General features: G+C 48.5%; 1 protein-coding gene across 1 annotated transcript; it reads left to right on the top strand.

Annotated features, from left to right (window-relative positions):
- The first annotated feature begins 268 nt into the window (after positions 1–268).
- Positions 269–20,229, top strand: Spatc1 (spermatogenesis and centriole associated 1). Its single transcript, XM_057792664.1, has 6 exons — positions 269–473; positions 13,606–13,797; positions 13,906–14,262; positions 14,365–14,880; positions 15,009–15,148; positions 19,900–20,229. Exons 1-6 carry the CDS (start codon positions 269–271, stop codon positions 20,227–20,229), a joined length of 1,740 nt encoding a protein of 579 aa, XP_057648647.1.
- The last annotated feature ends 1,850 nt before the right edge of the window (positions 20,230–22,079 follow it).

A 22,079-nucleotide genomic window follows, 5' to 3' on the forward strand; every position in this document is an offset into this window, starting at 1 on the left:
AACTTGAGATCAAAATTGCCCAGACCTTGCCAGGATATTGCAGGCTGAAGGAAGGCAAGGCTCAGGTCTGGAGGCACAGAGAGCTGAACCTGTTAAAGTAGAGGGCAAGGAGGAGGGTATAGTCTCTGACCTCATAATACCCAGTGCCCACTGGGCTAGCTTTGCAGACTCTGATGCCCTTTTCCAACCCGGGCAAGGCCCGGGGCCCTGGGCAACCTCCAAGTGCAGTGCCCTCCTTTGGGCCGCACCCTCTCTACTGCCCTGGGGCATGTCTCTACTTACAAATTATGAGGGGCTTCGGCATCAGATAGAGAGGTTGGTGCGGGAAAACGAGGAACTGAAGAAGCTGGTACGGCTCATTCGGGAGAATCACGAGCTTAAGTCTGCGATCAAGACTCAGGCAGGTGGCCTCGGCATCAACGGGTTCACCAGCGGGCTTGGTGAGGCAGCCACAGGCCCTTCCCAACACCAGGGTAACTATAAGAGGCCTGGGTAGAAGGACAGTGGGGAGGGGAGGGGAGGGGAGGGGAGGGCTGTGCGGAGGGAGGAAGAGCTAGTGTTCCAGGGTCTAAGGAAATTGGGGAGGGAGGGTTTAGATAGTAGCAAGCACAAAGGACTTCAGCCTCAGCAGATGGAGGCTGGATGAATGCATAGGACCCCAGGAAGAAAGGACAAAGCCAGGCCCCATTTCCTGCTCACCTGATCGGAATTCTTCACCACATTCTTCCTCTCAACCTAACTTCCAAGCAGCATTATAGACTGAAAACTGCCCAGCTCTGGGACCCAAATGTTCTTCCCTATGGAGTCCAATATGCTACTGACCTCTTCCTCTACAGCCCCATCTTCTCTTGCCTTCAACTTTCCCCAACCCTCACCATCAGCCCACAATCTTTTTCTGTATTTCTCTCCAGTTAGAGATAGTCAGAAGGAGACTCATATCCAGAAGCTGAGGAGAGAAACCAGGCCTGAAAGTTGAGATTTGGGATTTCTTAGTGCGTGATGGAAGCTGTGGGGCTAGACTTATCCAGAGCAGGGCGAGAGAGGAGCAAGCTAAGAAGTAACGAGTATTCACGGAAATGCAGTCAAACCAATGACCCATGCTAAGCCCAGGTATAGGGATGGGGCTAGAGGGAGGTGGCGTTCAGACACCAAGAGATGACAGAGGTCACTGAGCCAAGAATATTAACAGGAAGGAAAGGCTGAAAGAATGGAAAGTTGTGAGCAAAGAGTGGTCAGCATTGAGGATACTAGGGGGAGAACTTATAGGGGTAACAAGCTCCCAGGATGCCCTATAGACGCCATGGCTGATACAGGTTGCCAAGGAAACACTGGTAGTTATTCTATCCATCTCCCTCCCTACACAGTCCTTCCTAGGCTTTGTGATTTTCTGCCCATGATTTTCTGTGTGTGCTTACAGTTTACCACCCCCCCACACACACACCGTGCGCGTCCCATGGTGACCTGCTCTCTGCCACAGGCCTTCATCTTACCACCCCTGCTTCCTCTGGTCATGGTCAGGCATGAAGCCCCTCTCGTCGGGGGAAGCAGGGTCTTGCTCCGCCTGTTTGGACCTCTACAGCCTGGCAATGGATGCCAACAAGGCTGTTCTGGAAAGGTTATGAGTAACATCCTAAGTGCCACCCAAGTGCCTTCTCCACCTCTGCACGGCATTTGCGAATAATAACCCTGTGCTGAGTCTCTCTTCCTGAGCTCCCAAGCCAAGTTAGTTATCCACATCCTGACTCAGGTTAATCGCTGAGACTCCCAGGCTCAGGCTTCAAGCCCTGCCCCTCCACCCTCAGCCAATCCACCTACAGCACCCAACTACAAGGGAAGCTAGCTTCAGAGGATCCTGAAGGCCTAATTAATCCCTGGAAATAGTCTCACCAGGGGGTGGGGATGTAGCGCAGGTGGTGGAATGCCTACTGAGCATGCCTGGAGCCCTGGGTTTGCTCCCAGCCCGGAACTAGGTATGATGACACAGGCCAGTAACTGGAAAACCAGAAGCTGAAAGTCATTCTCAGTTACATAATGATGTCAAGGCCAGCCTGGATTACACATGACACTGTCTCAGAAAGAAAGTTCTGGTATAGAGCTCAGACCTTCATACTAAAAGGCTGAAGTCCTTTGGACTGTACTCAATTCCCTTAGGTCTTCCTCCCCAGCCCCTTACCCCCTGGGCTTCTTACCATCGAGCCTGGCTGTAATAGACACTCTTTATTTCCCTGGTAGTGGTCACAAGCACACACGCACCTCCAGTTTTAAATGTCCTGTCACTTATGACTGAGATAACAGGCAAAATGACAAAAGTATGCATAGAGGAGGTACAAAGATTTTAAGAAGTTCCACAGTCTAAGAAGCTGGATTCAGGCTTCCTATTTCAAGCCTTGGGTTTTATTGCTTTCTAAAGTCATCTTTTAAACATGTCTTTGTGTATGGGTTTGTATGTGAGGACATGCATGCACATGCCATGGCACATGTGTGGAGGTCAGAGACAACTGCAGGCGTTGGTTCTCATCTTTCATCTTCTTTGAGTCAGGGTTCCTCTTATTTCTGCCACTATAGTGTATACTCTAGGCCACCCAGGCCATGAGCCCATGGGGGAATTCTCCAGTTTCTGCCTCTGATCTCATCATGGGAATCTGTACAGTAGACATATGTCCACCATGTCCAGCTTTTACTCAGGTTCTGGTGATCCAAATTGTGTCTTCATGCTTGTATTAAGTGCTTTTATCTATGAAGCCAACTCCCTGGCCCTTGTGATCTGGGGACAGAATCTTGTGATCTGGGGACAGAATCTTGCTATATAGTCTAGGCTAGTCTTGAACTCAATATGCAGCCCAGGTTGGCCTCAAAGTGGTTATCTCCCTACTTCGGCCTCTAGAGTGCTGGTACTACAGCGCATACAACCATGCCTGGGTGTTGTTTTTCCAGCCTTCGGCCTCTAGAGTGCTGGTACTACAGCGCATACAACCATGCCTGGGTGTTGTTTTTCCAGCCTTCGGCCTCTAGAGTGCTGGTACTACAGCGCATACAACCATGCCTGGGTGTTGTTTTTCCAGCAGCACCGAGACTGAACTTTAATCTACTGTTATATTAGTCAGCAAATGTGGCTCCATGGTTGCTGGCCTCCTTCTCTGGCTGCAGCCCAATCACTCAGACTGTGACCTGGTGGGAATTCTGTCCCCACAGGCATTAGCTTTATTGCTGCCATCTAATATAGCTTTTAATTAAATCTCTATCCTTCTGTTTATCAATGAGACTCGGGAGCCCAAGGCTGGGGTGAAAACTTGCTAGCTCAGAGAAGTTGAGTAGCAATTAACTGACCTTCTCCCTTTGCCTGGTATCTCTGAAAAAAAAATCCTTCTACTCTGCCAAAACAAAAGAACCTATGCTATATATACTAAGCCCCTCCCTACTACTACCTGTACATCTTACAGACACCCTGTGACTCTCTTAATGGGTTCACAGTGTGATTAAATATCCCACAACACTTGGGGCTGGAGAAATGTCTCAATAGTTAAGAGCATTGCACTCTTGCAGAGGACCTGAGTTTGATTCCCAGAGCTCACAGATAGATCTTTATGGAGGAGTTCAAACAGCTGGTGATGAAGGCAGAAAGCAACATTCTAGGAGAAAGTGCAGTGTGGACAAAGACCTGCTCCTAGTGTTACAGGAGTGAGAAGAGGCTGAACGTGATGTGTGTAAGAGAATGTGTGAGAGAATGCACATAAGTCTGTGAAGTGATGAGTGGGTATGGAGTACATGGTGTTGGCGTGTGTAACTGAAGTACATCAAGTACACGCATAGGCATGCGAGAACGTATGGAGCACGTACGCTTTGAGGGTATGTCGTGTGTGAGTAGTTATTTCCATATGACTGTTGGAATAAGTGAGTTTCTGTGTTATGCATGAACGTGTGTGGTGTGGGAGTTTGCATTTATGCTACATCCCTGATTGTGTGTGTTGTTCGTGTGTGTATGGCACTGTTTGTGGATGCTCTTGCTAGGGGCCAGTGAGAAGTGAACAGTCAGCTAGAGAGTTCAGTAAGGGTCAGATCACAACTGACTGGGGATAGTAAATGACATGCTAAGGACTTGTTCCCTAAAGCAATGAGCAGAAACAGGAAGTAACCTTAGCTGTGCCCAGAACAACTGCAGGGGGAAGCACGAGCGAGGCGAGGCGGGGAGAGGGGTTACCAAGAAGCTTTCAGGCACTCAGATGGGAAACCACAGCAGGAACTGCAAGTGGACAGGAATCCATCAATTTTAGTTAATCCTAACTGTCAAATGTAAGAGGTGATAAGTAGTCAGCAGTGATGGCTCACTCCTTTAACCCCAGCACTCGGGAGGTAGAGGCAGGCGGATCTCTGAGTTCAAGGCCAGCCTGGTCTACAGAGTGAGTTCCAGGACAGCCAGGACTGTTACACAGGAGAAACCCTGTCTTGAAAAAAGCGAAGATAAATAAAATAATGAGCTGATAATGGAGCACCCTATGTCTGACTGAAGGGACTCAGCGGCTGGCTGACGGTGCCGCTTCCTGTGCAGTTTGCCATCATCAGGCCCAGTCAAGGATCCTTTAGTGACCTCAGTGACTCCGCCCACTGCCCTCTCTCCTTGCTTGTGACAACAACCTATTTCTCTTCCTTTTTTAATTCCTGGCTTTTGGTAGAGAGTTTTGTGTAGACCAGGTTAACTTTGAGTTCCTGATCCCCCTGCCTCTGCCTCTGCCTCCCAGTACTGGTATAACAGGACTGGGCTACCACACATGGTTTCTACAGTCTAATTCTGTGAATGGGCTCCTCCATGAGGTCAGGCTCTGGACTCTACAGTCTAACTCTGTGAATGGGCTCCTCCGTGAGGTCAGGCTCTGGACTCTACAGTCTAACTCTGTGAATGGCCTCCTCCATGAGGTCAGGCTCTTTATTTGCACTCATGAACGCAAGCTTTAATTTCTCTTCCTAGGACCACCTTGTTCCTTTAAGCTCTGGCCCAGGGCTCTGTTACAACCAAATTTAGGAGAAACACAGAAGGAAAGATAGCTGGGGAGAGATGAACAGATCTTGAACACATGGGTTGTAGGTACTCAAAATCATGTATCCCAGGCCCACTGCAGTGTAGAACCAAGGCCAAATGGTGAAAGAATGGGTGTTGGATGGATGAGGCTCGGACCAAGGGGTCATCAGTTCTACCACAGGGACCACATCCCAGGCCAGCACTCCAGCAAGTACAATAATCCTAAATTTAAATTTACTATTCTGGGTCATTACAAAGGTTTGTCAGAGTGAGAAAGAACAGCATTATCTAAGAGTTGGTTTGAATAATAGTTTTCAGCCTCTCTGACACAAAGTGTGTGGGCTTCCATTTGTGCTCCTGCCCACAGCCCTGTGAATGTTAGAGGTGAGCCTGGATAAAGAAAACAGGCAAAGAGTTGAAATTTGGATAAACTGTAAGGTAGCCACAGAGAGGGCTCTGGAGAGAGTGGCAACATGATTCCTGAATCTCAGAGGAGGAGGTGAGGGCTAGATAGAAAAAGATTTGAAAGTCATTGATAACTGAGCTACTAGAGGGGGGTTAAGAACATCTGGGAGGCTGGGCAGAGGTGGCGCACCCCTTTAATACCAGCACTCGGGAGGCAAAGGCAGGCAGATCTCTGTGAGTTAGAGACCAGCCTGGTCTACAAGAGCTAGTTCCAGAACAGGCTCCAAAGCTACAGAGAAACCCTGTCTCAAAAAACCAAACAAACGAAAAGTACCTGGTGGGGAGAGTGCGCGCGCAGTGGGAAGAGGCTGAGTGGCAAGTGCCGAGTAAGAACAGGTAGAGAAGTTGGCAGAGGAGCATCCCAAGGCGCAAAGGAAATGGCAAACGTTTAATGTCTTAGAGGCCAAGGGACAATTGCAAAGGAAATGACACCAGCAAGGGAAAGGCTTGCCCAGCAATTGAGCAAGAAAAGTGCCCAACATTTCACAGCCTTTACTGAACAGTGACATCGTATCCATGGCTTTAATAAAAGTGATTTCAGCCTCACTGAGAAAGGCTGACCAGAGTGAGGTGGAGCATGAAATAAGGAGATGGCAAGAGGTGGGGTGCCTCTGTGGGAAAAGGGGCTTGCTGCCAAGCCTGACGACCTGAGTTCAATCCCCAGCTCCCACACTGTGAAAGGAGAGAACTGACTCCCACAAGTTTGACTTCCAAACCCATGCTGTAGTGTGAGTGTATGCATGTGTACACACACGTAAGTGTAAAAACACTTTAAAAAGAAACTGGAAAGAAGAGATGGCCATGGTGTCTTAGTTTGAGAAGCTTGACTTTGAGATTTCATTACTTTTCTCGTTGCTGTGGCAAGATCAACCCGAGGAAAGGGCCAATCAAGTTCCGTTTACAGCCTGAGAGTATGAGCGTGTGAGTAGTCCGTCACTTGTATCTGCACAGCAAGAAGAACGCTGATGCTTTTGGTTCCGTCTGGGATAGTGCGACCCGCAGCCAAGTCGGGGTTTATATACTCAGTTAATCACCTTTGCAAAGGCCTCACAGACAAACCGAAAGCTAGGTTGTCTTTTGTTGTCTGTTTTGTGTTGTATTGAGACAGTTACTCGTGTATTCCAAGCCGGCGTCAGATTTGCTGTCTAGCTGAGGATGGTTTAACTTCTGACACCCTGCCCCCACTTCCCAAGTGCTAGGGTTACTGATATGAGACACCATGTCCTCTAGAATGCCCTAGGTGTTTCTTAATCCGATCAAGTTGGCCACAGAAATTAACCTCACAGAGGGTGTGGGAGCTGGGTAGACGGCAGTGCGGTAGCTGGGCAGGCGGTGCGGTAGCTGGGCAGGCAGTGCGGTAGCTGGGCAGGCGGTGCGGTAGCTGGGCAGGCGGTGCGGTAGCTGGGCAGGCGGTGCGGGAGCTGGGCAGGCGGTGCGGTAGCTGGGCAGGCGGTGCGGTAGCTGGGCAGGCGGTGCGGTAGCTGGGCAGGCGGTGCGGGAGCTGGGCAGGCGGTGCGGGAGCTGGGCAGGCGGTGCGGGAGCTGGGCAGGCAGTGCGGTAGCTGGGCAGGCGGTGCGGTAGCTGGGCAGGCGGTGCAGGAGCTGGAGAGAGACAAGAGTCCAGAGTTTAGTCCTGCTAGCGTCAGGAGTGTCCATCACATGAGCCCTGAGATGACAACGACCTGAATTTGTTTACATTCGGAAGGAACTAGGGGAGACTGAAACTGCCCAGAGTGAAAAGGGACCTCCCTGGGAAGTGTCTTCAGCTAAAGGGAAGGAGGGGGAGGATGATTAGCATGAAGCTGGGTGCAGGGACTCAATTTCCTCTGCAAAAGATTTTCAAGAGCAAAGCTAGAGTCAGGCATGGCGGTACACACCTTTAATCCCAGCACTCTGGAGGCAGAGGCAAGAGGGTCTCTGTAGACTCTCAAACTACAGAGTGACTGCCAAGCCAGCCAAGACTGCACAGTAAGACGCTGTCTCAAGAACAAGGGTGGGGAAGAGGAGGCCTGAAATAAAGGCCTGAGTAGGAACTGAGAAGGGAACCTGAAGATTCCGTTTGACCACATAGTGAGCTAAATGGTACCAGCCATCTGTAAGACCTCCTGGGGCATAAACCTTACACCTCTTCTTGCGGTATTCTGTAACCCCGAGGGCAGGCCCGTATTCCATTGTGGTGGGTTAGAAGCAAAAGTGGAGTCTCGGGATAGACTGTACTGGCTGGGAGAAGGGGTCGACCAGGAAGACTACTAGAAAGAAAACAGCTTTCCCAGGAAGATAGCTGCCAAGAGCTTACAGACCTTAGCTCAGCCATAGGGAACAGAAATAGGACCAAGACAGCATTCAGACTGAGGGCCCTCTTGATACTGAGAACTCCAGAATTTGCTCAGATGCTTACACTGGGAAATCACTGGGAGACAGAGACAAACGGGTGCAGGGCTGTGGGAGTAGCAGAGGAGAACAAAAAAATTAGAGCTGAAGCTACATGTCCAAGACTCGAAAACAGGGACTGATAGTGGCCCCTTTTTCCCAGAGGTCAGATCTAGCTTCTCCACACAGAAGAAAAGACACAGGGCCTAGCATGATGGTACCGGCCCATTCCCAACACAAAAGACAGGGAGGTCGGAAGATCACAAATGCTAGACCAGATTGGGCTACACAGCAAGATTTGCTTTCAAAGAGACAGAAGCCAAAAAAAAAAAAAAAAAAGTGACAGGTGTTCAGAGTGGTATAGGCTGGGAAGGACAAACAATGGCCAGCATGGGACAGACGACAGCACAGAATGGCTAAGAAGTCTGTGCTGTTACTGTCACCCAGCACTGCTCCCCACGACTTCATGTTCTTCCTCTGCCTTCCCGAGCTTACCTTTGTGCCAGCTGCCTCAGCTGCCTGCGCTGTGGATGCTTCCTCCAGCAGGGGGCAGCCGAACACCGCCCCCACCTTTTTTTTTTCACCCAGGAGAGAACCTACAGAGTGCCACCACTTGGCACCACCACCCAACCAACCACTTCCTTCACCATCTCAGAACTTTAACCTAGTCACGAGACCTGTCTCTGCCCTGAGACGCATTTTTAGGAGTCTGTTCTGGGATCACAAACCAGTCCCTCCTCACTCTGCTCTCTCAGTACTTAGACGTCCCGCACAAAACACATATGACCCCTGACCCAGGACCCGACTCTAGAGACCCTCCTGTCCTCAAGACTTCTACCCTTTAAGACTCTCCCTAAAGACCTTTCTCCCTCAGGACTATGCCTCAGAATCCTCCTCTAGGAATAACCTCCCCCTCAGGACTCTCCTCTCACTCATGAGACTCTCCTTTTCTTGACCCTCCTCCCCTCAGGTCTCTTCTCCCCCCAGGCGTCTCTTCCCCTCATGTCCCTCCTTGCCTGAGGTCCCTCTTCCCCTTAAGATTCTCCTCCCCCATCTTGAAAAATAAAAGATAGATAGATGATAGATAGATAGATAGATAGATAGATGATAGATAGATAGATAGATAGATGATAGATAGATAGATAGATAGATAGATAGATAGATAGATAGATAGATAGATAGATAGATAGATAGCTGATCGACAGAGGTAGCTATTTCACTAACCATTCAGTTCATCCCTTTAAAGTACACAATTTAATAACTTTAAGTATATTCATATATATGTACAAACACCAGCACAAACATTTTAGAACACTCTCATCCCTAAAAAGCAACTTGGGTCCCCTAGCCGGGGCACACTGCCTTCCATGCCCTTCCTGAGTGCTCACGAATCCACCATCTATTTGGTGAGTTCACCTACTCTAGACATTCTGTAAAAACGGGATCGTGTGTCCCTCTGTGGTGTCCACAGCTGTCTCCTTTCACACAAAAAATGCAGATAATATGCATTGCTAATTCACTTATTTCATCAAAGTCCAGTTTTATTCATTATTTTATTTTTGCCATCTATTGCATCCTTTTCCATTCTTCTCCTTGTTTGAATAGGTATTGATACCTTCTTCTACTTTCTCTGTCAGCTGTTCTTTTAGGAAGTCTACATAGAAAGTGATTATCAAAGAACCCTTGATTTTAGCTCACGTCTTTAGAACCAGTACTCGGGAGGCAAATGTAGGCAGATCTATGTGAATTTAAGGCCAGTCTGGTCCATGTACAAAGTTCCAGGATAGCCAGAACTATATAATGAAATCTTGTCTTAAAAAAAAAAAAAAAAAAAAAGGCGGTGGTGGCACACACCTTTGATCCCAGCATTTGGAGGCAAAGGCAAAGGTAGGTGGAGCTTGAGGCTAGCCTGGTCTATAGAGCGAGTTCCAGGACAGGCTCCAAAGGTACACAGAGAAGCCCTGTCTCGAAAAACCAAAAAGAAAAAGAAATAGAAAAGGAAAAAGAAAGAAAGATAAAAGAAAGAAAGGAAGAAAAGAAAGAAAAGCAATTGTTTAATTGGTCTTACAGATCAAGAGGGTTAGAGTCTCTGAGTCCTTGATGGTGGAGCAAAAGCATGGGCATGGCCGCAGCTGAGAGCTTATATCTCAAACAGCAAACAGGAGCAGAGAGTTCACTGGGAAAAGCTGTGCAAGTCTTTGTCCCCAGTGATGCTTCTCCACCAACAAGGCCATACCCAACCCTCCCAAAACTTACACCAACTGGGAACCAAATGTTCAAATATGTGAGCCTACGGAGGCCATTCTCATTGAAACCACCACAAGGTCTATCCTTCATAGAGGCCCCAAGACCTTATAGACGTCTGACCATGTGTTTATGACCTGGTGTGGTACAGCAGTAATAGGTGCTCAGGTTCTGTGGGGGGCACGGTTCTATTCCGGCCCCTTTCCTATACACTTCTCACGCCCACCTCTGCCGCTTGGCAGCCATTCTGCCCAGCGAGGCTGCCTCTGCTGGGACCTCCTGTTTAGCCACAGAGACAGCCTAGCTTCTGAGTGTTTCTTGGCTGCTTTTGCACTAAAACGACAGGGGCCACATGGTTTGGCCCCTTTCAGAAAGTTCTTGCCAACCGGTGACTCGTGTGAACACAGGCAGAGACTGCCTCCACGGTTATGAGCTCTTCAGACCGTGAGATTGGATTACTAGTTGGTCATACTTTTTACTTCTCTGTACCTTTTTTTCCTGATAATAATAATCATGTACTGCTTTATAGTAATAATAAAATGGAGTTTCTCAAGAGCTGATTGTGTAGCTCAGTAACAGAATATTTACCATACAGCATGACATCCTGAGTTCAATCCCTGGAACCATCAAAAAAAATTTAAGGGCATATTCAGGGATAAAAAAGATGGCTCAGAGGTTAAGATCCCCTACTGCTCTGGCAGAGACGTAAGTTTGGCTCTTACCACTCACATCAAGCAACTGACAACCACCTGTAATTCCAGCTCCGGGGATCTGAAGCCTCTGGCATCCATGGACACCTGTGCGCGCGTGAGCGCACACACGCGCGCACACACACGCGCGCACACGCATACACACTCTCTCTCTCTCACACACACACACTCTCTCTCACACACACACACTCTCTCTCTCTCTCACACACACACACACACTCACACACACATGAAAAAATAAAAATAAAGGGCTGGAGCTATTGCTCAGTGGTTAAGGGCACTGACTGCTCTTCCAGAGGACCCAGCTTCAATTCTCAGAACCCACACAGCATCTAACAGTTGCCTGTGACTCCAAGATCTGACAGCCTCACACAGACACACACACATGCAGGCAAAACACCAATGCACATAAAATAAAAAAATTTTCAAAAAGTATAAAAAAGAATTAAAAAAAAATTTTTTTTGAGACAGGTTTTCTCTGTGTAGCCCTGGCTGTCGTAGAACTCACTCTGTAGACCATCCTGGCGTCGAACTCACAGGCTGATCCCAGAGTGCTGGGATCAAAGGCATGCACCACCACATCCCAGCTGAAAATCTTTTTTTTTTTTTTTTTTTTTTTTTTTTTGGTTTTTCGAGACAGGGTTTCTCTGTGGTTTTGGAGCCTGTCCTGGAACTAGCTCTTGTAGACCAGGCTGGTCTCGAACTCACAGAGATCCGCCTGCCTCTGCCTCCCAAGTGCTGGGATTAAAGGCGTGCGCCACCACCGCCCGGCCTGAAAATCTTTTTAAAGGAATAGATTCTTTTTTTCTCTCTCTCTGCTCCCCTCCCTCCTTCAACCCTCCTCCAAGGACCCCATGCTCCCAATTTACTCAGGAGATCTTATAGTTTTCTACTTTCTACTTCCCATGTAGATTAGATCTATGTAAGTCTCTCTTAGTGTCCACATTATTGTCTAAATTCTCTGGGATTGTGGTTTGTAGGCTGGCTTTCTTTGCTTTATGTTTAAAAACCACCTATGAGTGAGTACGTGTGATAATTTTCTTTCCGTGTCTGGGTTATCTCACTCAAAATAATATTTTCTAGCTCCTTCCATTTTCCTGCAAAATTCAAGCTGTCATTATTTTTTTCTTCTGTGTAGTACTCCATTGTGTAAATGTACCACATTTTTCTTATCCATTCTTCGGTGGAGGGGCATTTAGGTTGTTTCCAGGTTCTGGGTATGACAAACAAAGCTGCTATGAACATAGCTGAACACATGTCTTTGTGGCACGATTGAGCATCCTTTGGATATATACCCAAAAGTGGTATTATTGGGTCTTGAGGAAGGTTGTTTCCTACTTTTCTGAGAAATCGCCACACTGACATCCAAAGGGGTTGTACCAGCTTACATTCCCACCAGCAATGCAGAAGTGTTCCCTTTTCCCCACAACCTCTCCAGCATAAGTTGTCATCAGTGTTTTTGATCTTGGCCACTCTTACAGGTGTAAGATGGAATCTGAGTTGTTTTGATTTGCATTTCTATGATGACTAAGGATATTGAACATTTCCTTAAGTGTTTTTTAGCCATTTTAGATTCCTCTGTTGAGAGTTCTCTGTTTAGGTCTGTACTCCATTTTTTTATTAGATTATGCGATCTTTTGGTGTCCAATTTCTTGAGTTCTTTGTATATTTTGGAGATCAGACCTCTGTCTGATGTGGGGTTAGTGAAGATCTTTTCCCGTTTTGTAGGCTGTCATTTTGTCTTGTTGACCGTGTCTAAAGGAGTAGATTCTAAAGTAGTTTTTTTTTTTTAATGAGTCGGGTGTTTTTAAAGATTTATTTATTTTTATTTTATATGTGTTGCCTACATGTATGTCAATGCCCACAGAATCCAGAAGGAGACATAGTATCCCCTGGAACTGGAGTTACAGGCAGTTATGAGCTGGGAATTGAACCCAGGTCCTCTGGAAGAGCAGTGGTCTTAACCACTAAGCCACCTCTTCAGCCTGGAAAAATCAAAGCTTTTTTTTTTTTTTTTAAATTACATTGCACAGCTACAAAAACTCTCCTGCCTGCTGCCCCTTGTAACAACTATGTCCCCAAGGGATTTCCCTCCCAAAAATTGTCATTAAGGGAAAACAGAAGTCAAGAAGAATAAGATCTCAGTACCACCCCACCCCCGGGAGTGCGAGGATAGCCAGCAATGATTCTGGGCCTCTCTAGCTCATGACTGTGTCCAGCTAGCCATCAGAACCCGCATCCCTGCTTGCCTAGACTATATGTGGCCCTAGGCTACATGAGGCTCTAATGAACACTCTGGCCCTTGGAGGTCCTATCCAGTGGTGCAAGTCTCTCTACAAAGTTGAGATCAGACTCACTCCTCCCAGGCTCAAGCAGAGGGCCAGGTTAGCTGCCTGGGAGGCCAAACACTAGGAGTCGCTGTCCTCTGTGTGTGGGGTGAAGCTCTGTGCTGTGGGTACCGGTGAAGGAGAGACTAGAATGTTCTGTGGCTTGAAGGGCAGTTGGTCTGTTAAGAGCCTAGTAGTTCTGACTGGAGAGTTGGGGCTGAACATCAAGCCTCGGGGACTGAGAGAAAAGAGATCAGACCCACATCCAAGACTCTCTTAAGGTGGCACAGAATGCCCTCTGACATCCCACACATCTCCTCAGGCAAGGACATCATCCAGTCCGCCTAAGGAACAATGCTCCATGAAGGCAGGTCAAACCCACCAACTCGGCAGAGACAGGTGTCTTGGCCAGGTATCCCCACGAGTGCCTCCCACTTCCTTCTAGAGGGGCTTACCTGCTCTCTCTGTATCCACAGGTGTTTTCCTGCCCCCATCCCCAGCAGCAGCAAAGGAGCCAGGCATGGAAGACATGGGAATGGTGGCCCTGACCCCTCTGACTGATGTGCTGAACAGCCCACAGCTCAGTCCTGCAGCAGGCTCCCTTATAAGCCCCCTGGGGGCCCCCATTAACCCCCTGCTCTCTGGCCAAATGCCCCTGGCCCCGAACAGTCAGTTTGCCAGTCTTGTGCCGTGCCCCCTGGGCAGCCACCTGACCAATCCCATTGCAGTTTCCCCAGGGGCCACCTTGACCAATTCTCTGGGCTTACCCACGACAGGACCCTTGAGCGGTCACTTGACCAGTCCCATGACTGTACCCCCTGGGACCACTCTGGCCAGCTCGCTGGGTCTGACTTCAACTGGCTCCCTGACGACCAGCAGTAGGCTGGCAGGCCCACTGGCTGTATCTCAGAGCAGCCCCCTCATGGCTCCCCTGGCAGGCACAGTGGCAGTCTCTCTGAGCAGCCCCTTGCTCCCCCCTACCGCTGCCCCTCTAGGTGTTTCTCAGAACATACTGCCCAACCCCATAAACAACCTAGGGCTGTCAGAGGCCCCAAGGGTGCGGTTGGCAGAGCCAGCCCGAGGAAGTCTCTCAGGAGCCTCAGCCAGTGCAGGACCAGCCACCACCTCCAAAGGTAATTGGTACAGGGTGGGGCAGCAGGGCACCCTGGATAATCCGATTCCTGCTCCCATCCTGCCTCACTCTAACCCCCCCCCTCTCATTTCCACATCACCAGTCACCAGTGAGCACCCCCAGCCGACCCAGGACTCAGAGCCCCTCAACATGATGTTTGTGGGTGCACCCCTCCAGACCTCCACACCCATGAACACCATGGCCACATCCAGTACCACAACAAATTTTTATGCCACCTCGGATACTCGGACCCAGACGGGTGTTCTCCAGGGACAAATGACCCTTGCTTCTCTCCCAAACTCCCCAACAGGCTCTCCTACTTGCACAGTCCCCAACTCTGTCCCGACACCTGCCCCCCAAGGTACTGGAAACTATTCCCCTTCAAGAAATTCCCACTCCAACTCCACCACCAGGGTGCACCAATCTCCTACCCGGCCTGTGCCCAATCCCCATTCTCCCCCACGCAACCCCCACTCCCCGCCCCGCACCTCATCTTCTCCGGCTTCAGTCAATGACACCCGGGGTGCACGCACGGTGGAACAGTCTCGGAAGAGTGTGCTGGAGATGGAGCGGAAGATGTCCCATCGCAAGTCTAGCAAGTTCCCTGACGCTCCCCGAGGTCAGTAACACCACAGGGGCTCAACATGAGTCTCGTGCCAACTCCCCTATCACATACCTGGACTGCTAACCAATGGCCCTGCCATTCCCTTCGCTTATTGCTCAGCTGAGACCCTTTGCCATCCCCAGACTCAAAACAACTAGCCTGGGAGAGGCTAGTGGGGGAGATCGCCTTCCAGTTAGACCGAAGAATCCTATCCAGCATTTTCCCAGAGCGCGTGCGCCTCTATGGCTTCACTGTCTCCAACATCCCCGAGAAGATCATCCAGGTGTGTGGCTATCCATCTCCTACATTGCCAGAGGGGCCTTCACAGATGTGGAAGTAAAGCTCAGTACTGAGGGGCCTGCCATTTAAGGGGACTCTGAAATGGAGGGAACCCAGGACTCAGTACAAAAAGCTGGCAAGGGTCCAGAGCATCTGGTCATGGGAATCCATGAGGAAAGGGCAGGGGGAGTTTCCTCAGATGGGCAGGTAGCATTCCTCTAGTGCCTCCAAGATGACCTTTGAATGGGCAGGCAGCTCTAACCACAGGGACTAAGCCAGCAACCTAAAGAATTCTACGGCCTTCTCTTTCAGCATCCTCAATGCTCTCTGGGGATCACTGGGAAGACAGAGCTGGGAGCCCACTGAGTAGGTGGCCAGCAATGTTGCCAGAAGGGCTGATTCTCATGCTAATGTGTCCTCAGATACAGCCACAAAGCCTCCTCCCATTGAAAAAAGTAAATAGATGTTTAAAAACAAACAACAAACAAAAAAACATCCCCCCAACCAAAACAAACAAACAAAAACCTAAGAAACAAAAAACTTTTGTACCCCTGTGTCTTACAGGCGTAGATGGCACTGACAAGTGGGTAAGACTAGGGATGTCAGTTTGCACTTGCCTGGATACCCATGTGAGACAACAATGCTGGGTTCCTATCCCTGGCTTCCCCGTGTTGCCAGATGCCTTCTCTCTTACCATCTTTGTGTACAGAGTGTAAGCACCTGCCATCTGGGTAGAGATGGCTTTTGAGACCACGTTTGCACAGGCTGATTCTGAGCTTTTCCTTGGCTAAAGTGTCCTTTGATTTAGATGCTTTGTTTGGTGGGGGGAGGGGGGTGAGATTGAAACAGGGTCTCGGTGTGCAACCATGAATGGTCTGGAACTAACTTTGTAACTCTGTAGGCCAAGTTGGCCTTGAACTCACAGAACTCTGCCTACCTCTGCTTCCTGAGTGCTGGGATTAAAGGCATGCACTGTTTTGCATGGTTTAGATGCTTAATTGTTTTTTAGATGCTTAATTTTGAGTTAGTTTATGGATGGATTAAACAGATAATTTCTAGATTACACTTTTTTTTTTTTTTGAAACAGGGTCTCGTGTAGCCCAGGCTGGCCTTGAATTCATTTTATAGCCAAGGATGACCTTAAACTTCTGAGATTCCTGCCTCTACTTCCAAATCCTGGGATTAGAGGTGTGTTCCACCATATCTGATTTTATGAGATACTGGACTTCTTTTCTTTTCCTTTTGGTTTTGTTTTGTTTTTTAGGTTTTTTTGCTTTTGTTTTTGTTTTTTGAGAGAAGGTTTCTCTGTAACTTTGATGCCTGTCCTGGAACAAGCTCTTGTAGACCAGGCTGGCCTCGAACTCACAGAGATCCGCCTGCCTCTGCCTCCCAAGTGCTGGGATTAAAGGCATGTGCCACCATTGCCCCGACCTATGTATGTACCAGAGGTATTTGGTGCCCTCGAGCTGGAGCTACAGGTGTTCGTGAACCACTGCCCAACATGGGTACTGGCAGTCGAATTGGTCCTAGAACAGTGCAGGTTTTGATGGCTGAGCCATCTCTCCAGCCCAGTTACGCTGTCTTTTTAACCCACCCAAAAGTGGTTACAAAGATTCAGCTTTTTGCCTTCCTCCAGTTGTGAAGAACTCTGTGGAAGATGTTTGAAGTGTCTTTCCTCTTGGCACCCTTATCCTAGGGACCCTGAGTCCAACAGTGTCCATGCGAGAGTGACTAGGGCCATTCAAGGGTGCAAGTGGCACCTTGACTACCCCTTGGTCTCCCAAGAATGATCTCATCTTCACATACTGATTTGGTATCCAAACCACCTTAAGTATCCAAGCCCTCTTAGGTGTTGTAATAACCTGTATATCATCTGGATTTTTGATGATCATATTGTTTTTTTTTAATATTTATTTATTTATTATGTATACAATATTCTGTCTGTATGTATGCCTGCAGGCCAGAAGAGGGCACCAGACCTCATTACAGATGGTTGTGAGCCACCATGTGGTTGCTGGGAATTGAACTCAGGACCTTTGGAAGAGCAGGCAATGCTCTTAACCGCTGAGCCATCTCTCCAGCCCAATCATATTGTTTTTCTGGGCAGATATATAGATATATTTACATCTAGACATGTAACCCAAGCAGGCTTCAAGCCTATGGTCCTCCTACCTCAACCTAAAGAGAATGCCCAGATACTATGTTATTTATTTTTGTGTATTGGGGTTGTTGAGACAGGTCTTGTTGAGTAGCCCAGCTGGCCTGGACCACAAAACTTGCTGTGCTACTCCTTCCTCTTCCACCTGAGAGGTCGGATGAGAAGTATGAGCCATTGTGCCCAGACAACGAGTGCATGAATATTTTTACTTATTTACTTGTTGAGACAAAGCCTTGATGTGTATGTATCCCTAGTTGTACTCACATTGTGTAGCCCAGATTAACCTTGAGCCTGAATCAATATCCCTGTCTCAGTCTCTAGAGTGCTATAGTTACAGGCACGAACCACCAGGCCCATCTATTTCTTTAATTCTTAAAATATTGGGTTGGAGAGATGGCTCCATAGTTAAGTACATGTACTGCTCTTCCAGAGGACCTAAGTTCAAATCCCAGAATCCATGTCTGGTGACTCACAACCACCTATATAACTCCAGCTCCTAGGACTTTCAAAACCCCTGGCCTGTGGGGGCCCCTTCATTCATGTGCACATACTCACATACTGACACATACATATAATTAAAAATAATAAACATGTTTTTATTAATTTTTTAAGTAAATAAAAATTCAATATTAACATACAAACCTGATACATAAAAACATGAAAACATGACTTCACAGGAAGCTCATCTGGTAGGGTGCTTGCCTAGCCCTGCTACCTAGACCAGATGTGGTTGTTACATGCCTTCATTCCCAGAACATAGGACGCAAAAACAGGAGGATCAGGAACTCAGGGTCATACTTAACTACCTGACAAGATCAAGGTCAGCCTAGGCCACACAAGTCTTATCTCAGAATGAAGAAAAAGATAAAAAGAAAAACCAAGCCGGGCGGTGGTGGCGCTTGCCTTTAATCCCAACACTCGGGAGGCAGAGGCAGGCGGATCTCTGTGAGTTCGAGACCAGTCTGGTCTACAAGAGCTAGTTCCAGGACAGGCTCCAAAACCACAGAGAAACCCTGTCTTGAAAAACCAAAAAAACAAAAAAAACAAACAAAAAAAAAAACCAAGAACAAAACATGAACCCATCACTCTTAATGGGATGCCATATGATGGCACACACACACACACACACATGCACACGCTGTGGAATCAGATTACACACATACTTCTACTCAGTTTTATTGTATTCAGATTTATTGTATTTTCTTTTTTTTTTCTTTTTCTTTTTCTTTTTTTTTTTTTTTTTTTTTTTTGGATTTTTCGAGACAGGGTTTCTCCGTAGCTTTTGGTTCCTGTCCTGGAACTAGCTCTTGTAGACCAGGCTGGCCTCGAACTCACAGAGATTCGCCTGCCTCTGCCTCCCAAGGATTTATTGTATTTTCAACTATGTATAGCTTCTTTCTCTCCTTCTCTCTCTCAGTGTGTGTCTGTGTGTGTGTGTGCGTGTGTGCGTGTGCAGGGACCCTTAAGGTCAGAGGTGTCAGATTCCCTGAGAGTTGGAGGTTATGAGTCACCCTGACATGGGTGCTGGGAACCAAACTCAGGTTCATTTTTTCCTCTGTGTGTGTGTGTGTGTGTGTGCGCGCGTGCGCGCTTCATGTCAAACCCAGGGTCTTGTGTGAAGGCCAACATTCTACCAAATCTCAATTCTCTCCTTATCATGGATTATATTGGCTACATCTTTTTCAAATTATATAAAGCAGTAGATCACATAGGCAGCCTTTCCTTGATCTATCCGACAGGATCACCAGTCTCCTCAGTGCACTCTGCCTACCTGAAAGATTCTCTTTCTTAGACAAACCACCCAGTAGGCTCGGTTACAAACAACAACTGATGCAAGTTGTTAATATATTTATTATAATATTAAGGTCCTCAGCTCCAGAAAGGACACACAATTGCGTTTGTTTGCTATACTGCACAGAAAAATGCTAACACACCAAGGGACTTTCCTAGTGGACACACCGTGGGCACTGGTCCCAAGACAGCATATAGATACCTAGCCAGGTGTCCCCAGTTGAACCCAGCTGTCCCTGGAGAACCAGTCCCATATCTATGGTACTCCCTTGGAGGCCAGTCCTTCCTGTGCAAGCGCCTCTTCCCACGTGGAGTCCCACCTGTCTGTATGCATCCACTTGCTTGGTAGAAACATAGGAACCTTGACTGCAGGGGGTTTCGGGAAAGACGGTGTTCAGGAAGACCTTCCTGTGCCGTTAGAACAGTGTCTGTCACTCCAGGTTAAGAGCTTTCCATTAACTCTTGGGAAGGCCTGCAAACTCTGGGGTCAGGCAGACTGGGAAAATGAAACACTCACTTTACCTCCATACTGGAAGTCATACTCCCTGTCCCCCATCCCTGGTGGCTTTCCCCTAGTCTCATATATCTGGTATGGAACAGACAATAGGATGGGCATCTCTGGAAGCTTTGGGAAGTCGCTGGGCCTGGCTGAGCTGGGTTTTGGGTGCCTTGACCTCAGGCTCAGCCCTCTGGACCTTTTGGGTGCCACAGCTTCTCCTTCCCTCAGCCTCTCGGGTCCCTGTTCTTCCTGCCTGCCTGTGATCCAGAGTGCTGTGGGAGGTTCCTGATGGCCACTCTCCCAACAGGCCTCCCTAAACCCCAGTAACCACAAGCTGGATGAGGACCTCTGCCAGACCCTCACACAGCGCTATGTGAGCATCATGAACAGGCTGCAGAGTCTGGGCTACAATGGACGGGTGCATCCAGCGCTGACAGAGCAGCTGGTGAATGCGTATGGCATCTTGCGCGAGCGGCCTGAGCTGGCAGCGTCTGAAGGTGGCTCCTACACCGTGGACTTCTTGCAGCGTGTACTGGTGGAAACCGTGCACCCCAGCATGCTCACCGATGCGCTCCTGCTGCTCTCCTGCCTTAACCAGCTGGCCCATGACGACGGCAAACCCATGTTCATCTGGTAACAATGGTGCCCGGCTGGCCCAGGCTCACTTGGCCCTGCAGGCTGTCGTGCATGGCCATTAAAGTTTCCCACAGACACAAGTCACTGGGCCCATGCCACACCTACCTGCTCCTGTGGGGTACACCTCACTAAGTACATTCAGTTCTGTTGGTCCTGGAGGGCCACATTCATATTACAGGCACCTGGAGAGATTGCTCAGATCAAGGCTCAGATGCTGTCTTTCTGCAGGGATTGAATGGAAAGCCCCGGGGTTCCCTTCCACTTGATAATGAAAGGAGAAGTTCTGGAACTTAAAGCAAAAACAAAACAAAGAACAGGAACAGGGAAGGAAGGGTACACACAGAGGAAAAACCTGTGCTAACCAGAGACTGGGGCTGGGGACAGTAGAGGAAGGAGAGCCGGATGTCACCCAATCCAAACCTGGGCAGGGGACAGGGAGATGGCAGCCCCTTGCAAAGATGTCCAAGGTCTGGGGAAATGATGGGCCCTATCCAAGTATGGGGGATTCAGAGCTGACCAGGGAATAAAAAACACGAGTTGGAGAAAGGAATGGGGGTGCATATGGAGTAGTGAAATCAAAGTGAGAGCAGAAAGGCTGTGGTATTACTGCAAGAGTGTAGACCAAGGATGGGCTGCTTCCTAAGAAGGGCAGTGGGGTAAAGCCCATGATAGCTTTTGGCTGGCCTGAGGGTACAGGTGCCAGGGCTGGGGCAAGAAAGAAAAGAAGCTGGGCAGTGGGGATGCCCTCCTTTAGTTCCAACAGGTGGATCTATGAGTTTGAGGTCAGCCTGGTCTACAGAGCGACTTCCAGGACAGCCAGGGCTACACAGAGAAACCCTGTCTTGAAAAACCAAATAAAATGGGGGGGGGGGGTGTAAAAGAACCAGGGTCTTAGAAAACTAGTCCTTACTAGTTTTGGGGTCTTAATTCAAACAAGAATCTTATCAGTACCAATAAAAATTCCAGGAACAAAGAGGTGTGGGGTTGCTGGATTACCCTGGCTGAATACCTAGGCCCCTTAGAGCTTGTCCCTTTTTGCCCTGACCATTCCTATCAGAGAAACTTTGGGAACCCAGCCAGGCAGCTCATTAACAGTCATCAAAAGTATCTCCACGACTCTCTTGGCAACCTGGGTGAAGACAAGTCGCCAAGACAAACTTGATAGGCAACCTAAGCGACACTTATGGTTGATATCAGGGTGGATTCTGGCTCACAGCTGGAATTAGGGAGGCAGAGAAAAGTCTGTGAAAGCCAAGTGATAATGTAAGAGCCTAAAGTTGAGCCGGGCAGTGGTGGTGCACGCCTTTAATCCCAGCACCCCAGAGGCAGAGACAGGTGGATCTCTGAGTTCCAGGTCAACATGGTCTACAGAGTGAGTTCCAGGACAGCCAATGTTACACAGAGAAACCCTGTCTCAAAAACAAAACAACAAAACAAACAAAACTAGTCAGTGTTAAAGTGCTCATAGAATGGGGAACCTCCTTTTACCTGGCTCGTGTGTCCGGACGAGCCTCCTTAAAGTATAGAACTAACGCTCCCTCCCCCGACTTGAAGCTCTTAAGTCACAGCCACAACCTTTGCAGGTTGAGTCTTTGCACTCAGGAACCAGGCACAAGCACCTGCATGCCCTTGGCCAGATAGTAAGGCTTATTGGAGGGGTGGGGAAAGCTAGTCGGGAGGCGGGGCCCTAAGTTTTACTTGAAGTCCTAAGTGGACCCGCCAAGCATAAGAAAGAGCGCAGTGGGCGGGACTGTGAAGCGCGGGTTCTTTTTTCCTCTTCCAACCGCCACAGTAGTTTGAGTGGGTGGGGCCAATGTCCAGAACTCAGGCTCCCGGGGCACAGGTCCTAGT

The sequence above is a fragment of the Chionomys nivalis genome, chromosome 17, assembly GCF_950005125.1.
Source record: "Chionomys nivalis chromosome 17, mChiNiv1.1, whole genome shotgun sequence".
Classification (NCBI taxonomy): Eukaryota; Metazoa; Chordata; class Mammalia; order Rodentia; family Cricetidae; genus Chionomys; species Chionomys nivalis.

What these genes read in the sequence shown, in the direction of transcription:
- Spatc1 (XM_057792664.1), top strand. Translation starts at nt 269, where the DNA reads ATGTCTCTACTTACAAATTATGAGGGGCTTCGGCATCAGATAGAGAGG. An exon ending in AATGCCCCTGGCCCCGAACA is followed by an intron (nt 13,798 to 13,905) that starts GTCAGTTTGCCA and finishes TACCCACGACAG; the next exon opens with GACCCTTGAGCGGTCACTTG. An exon ending in ACCAGCCACCACCTCCAAAG is followed by an intron (nt 14,263 to 14,364) that starts GTAATTGGTACA and finishes CCACATCACCAG; the next exon opens with TCACCAGTGAGCACCCCCAG.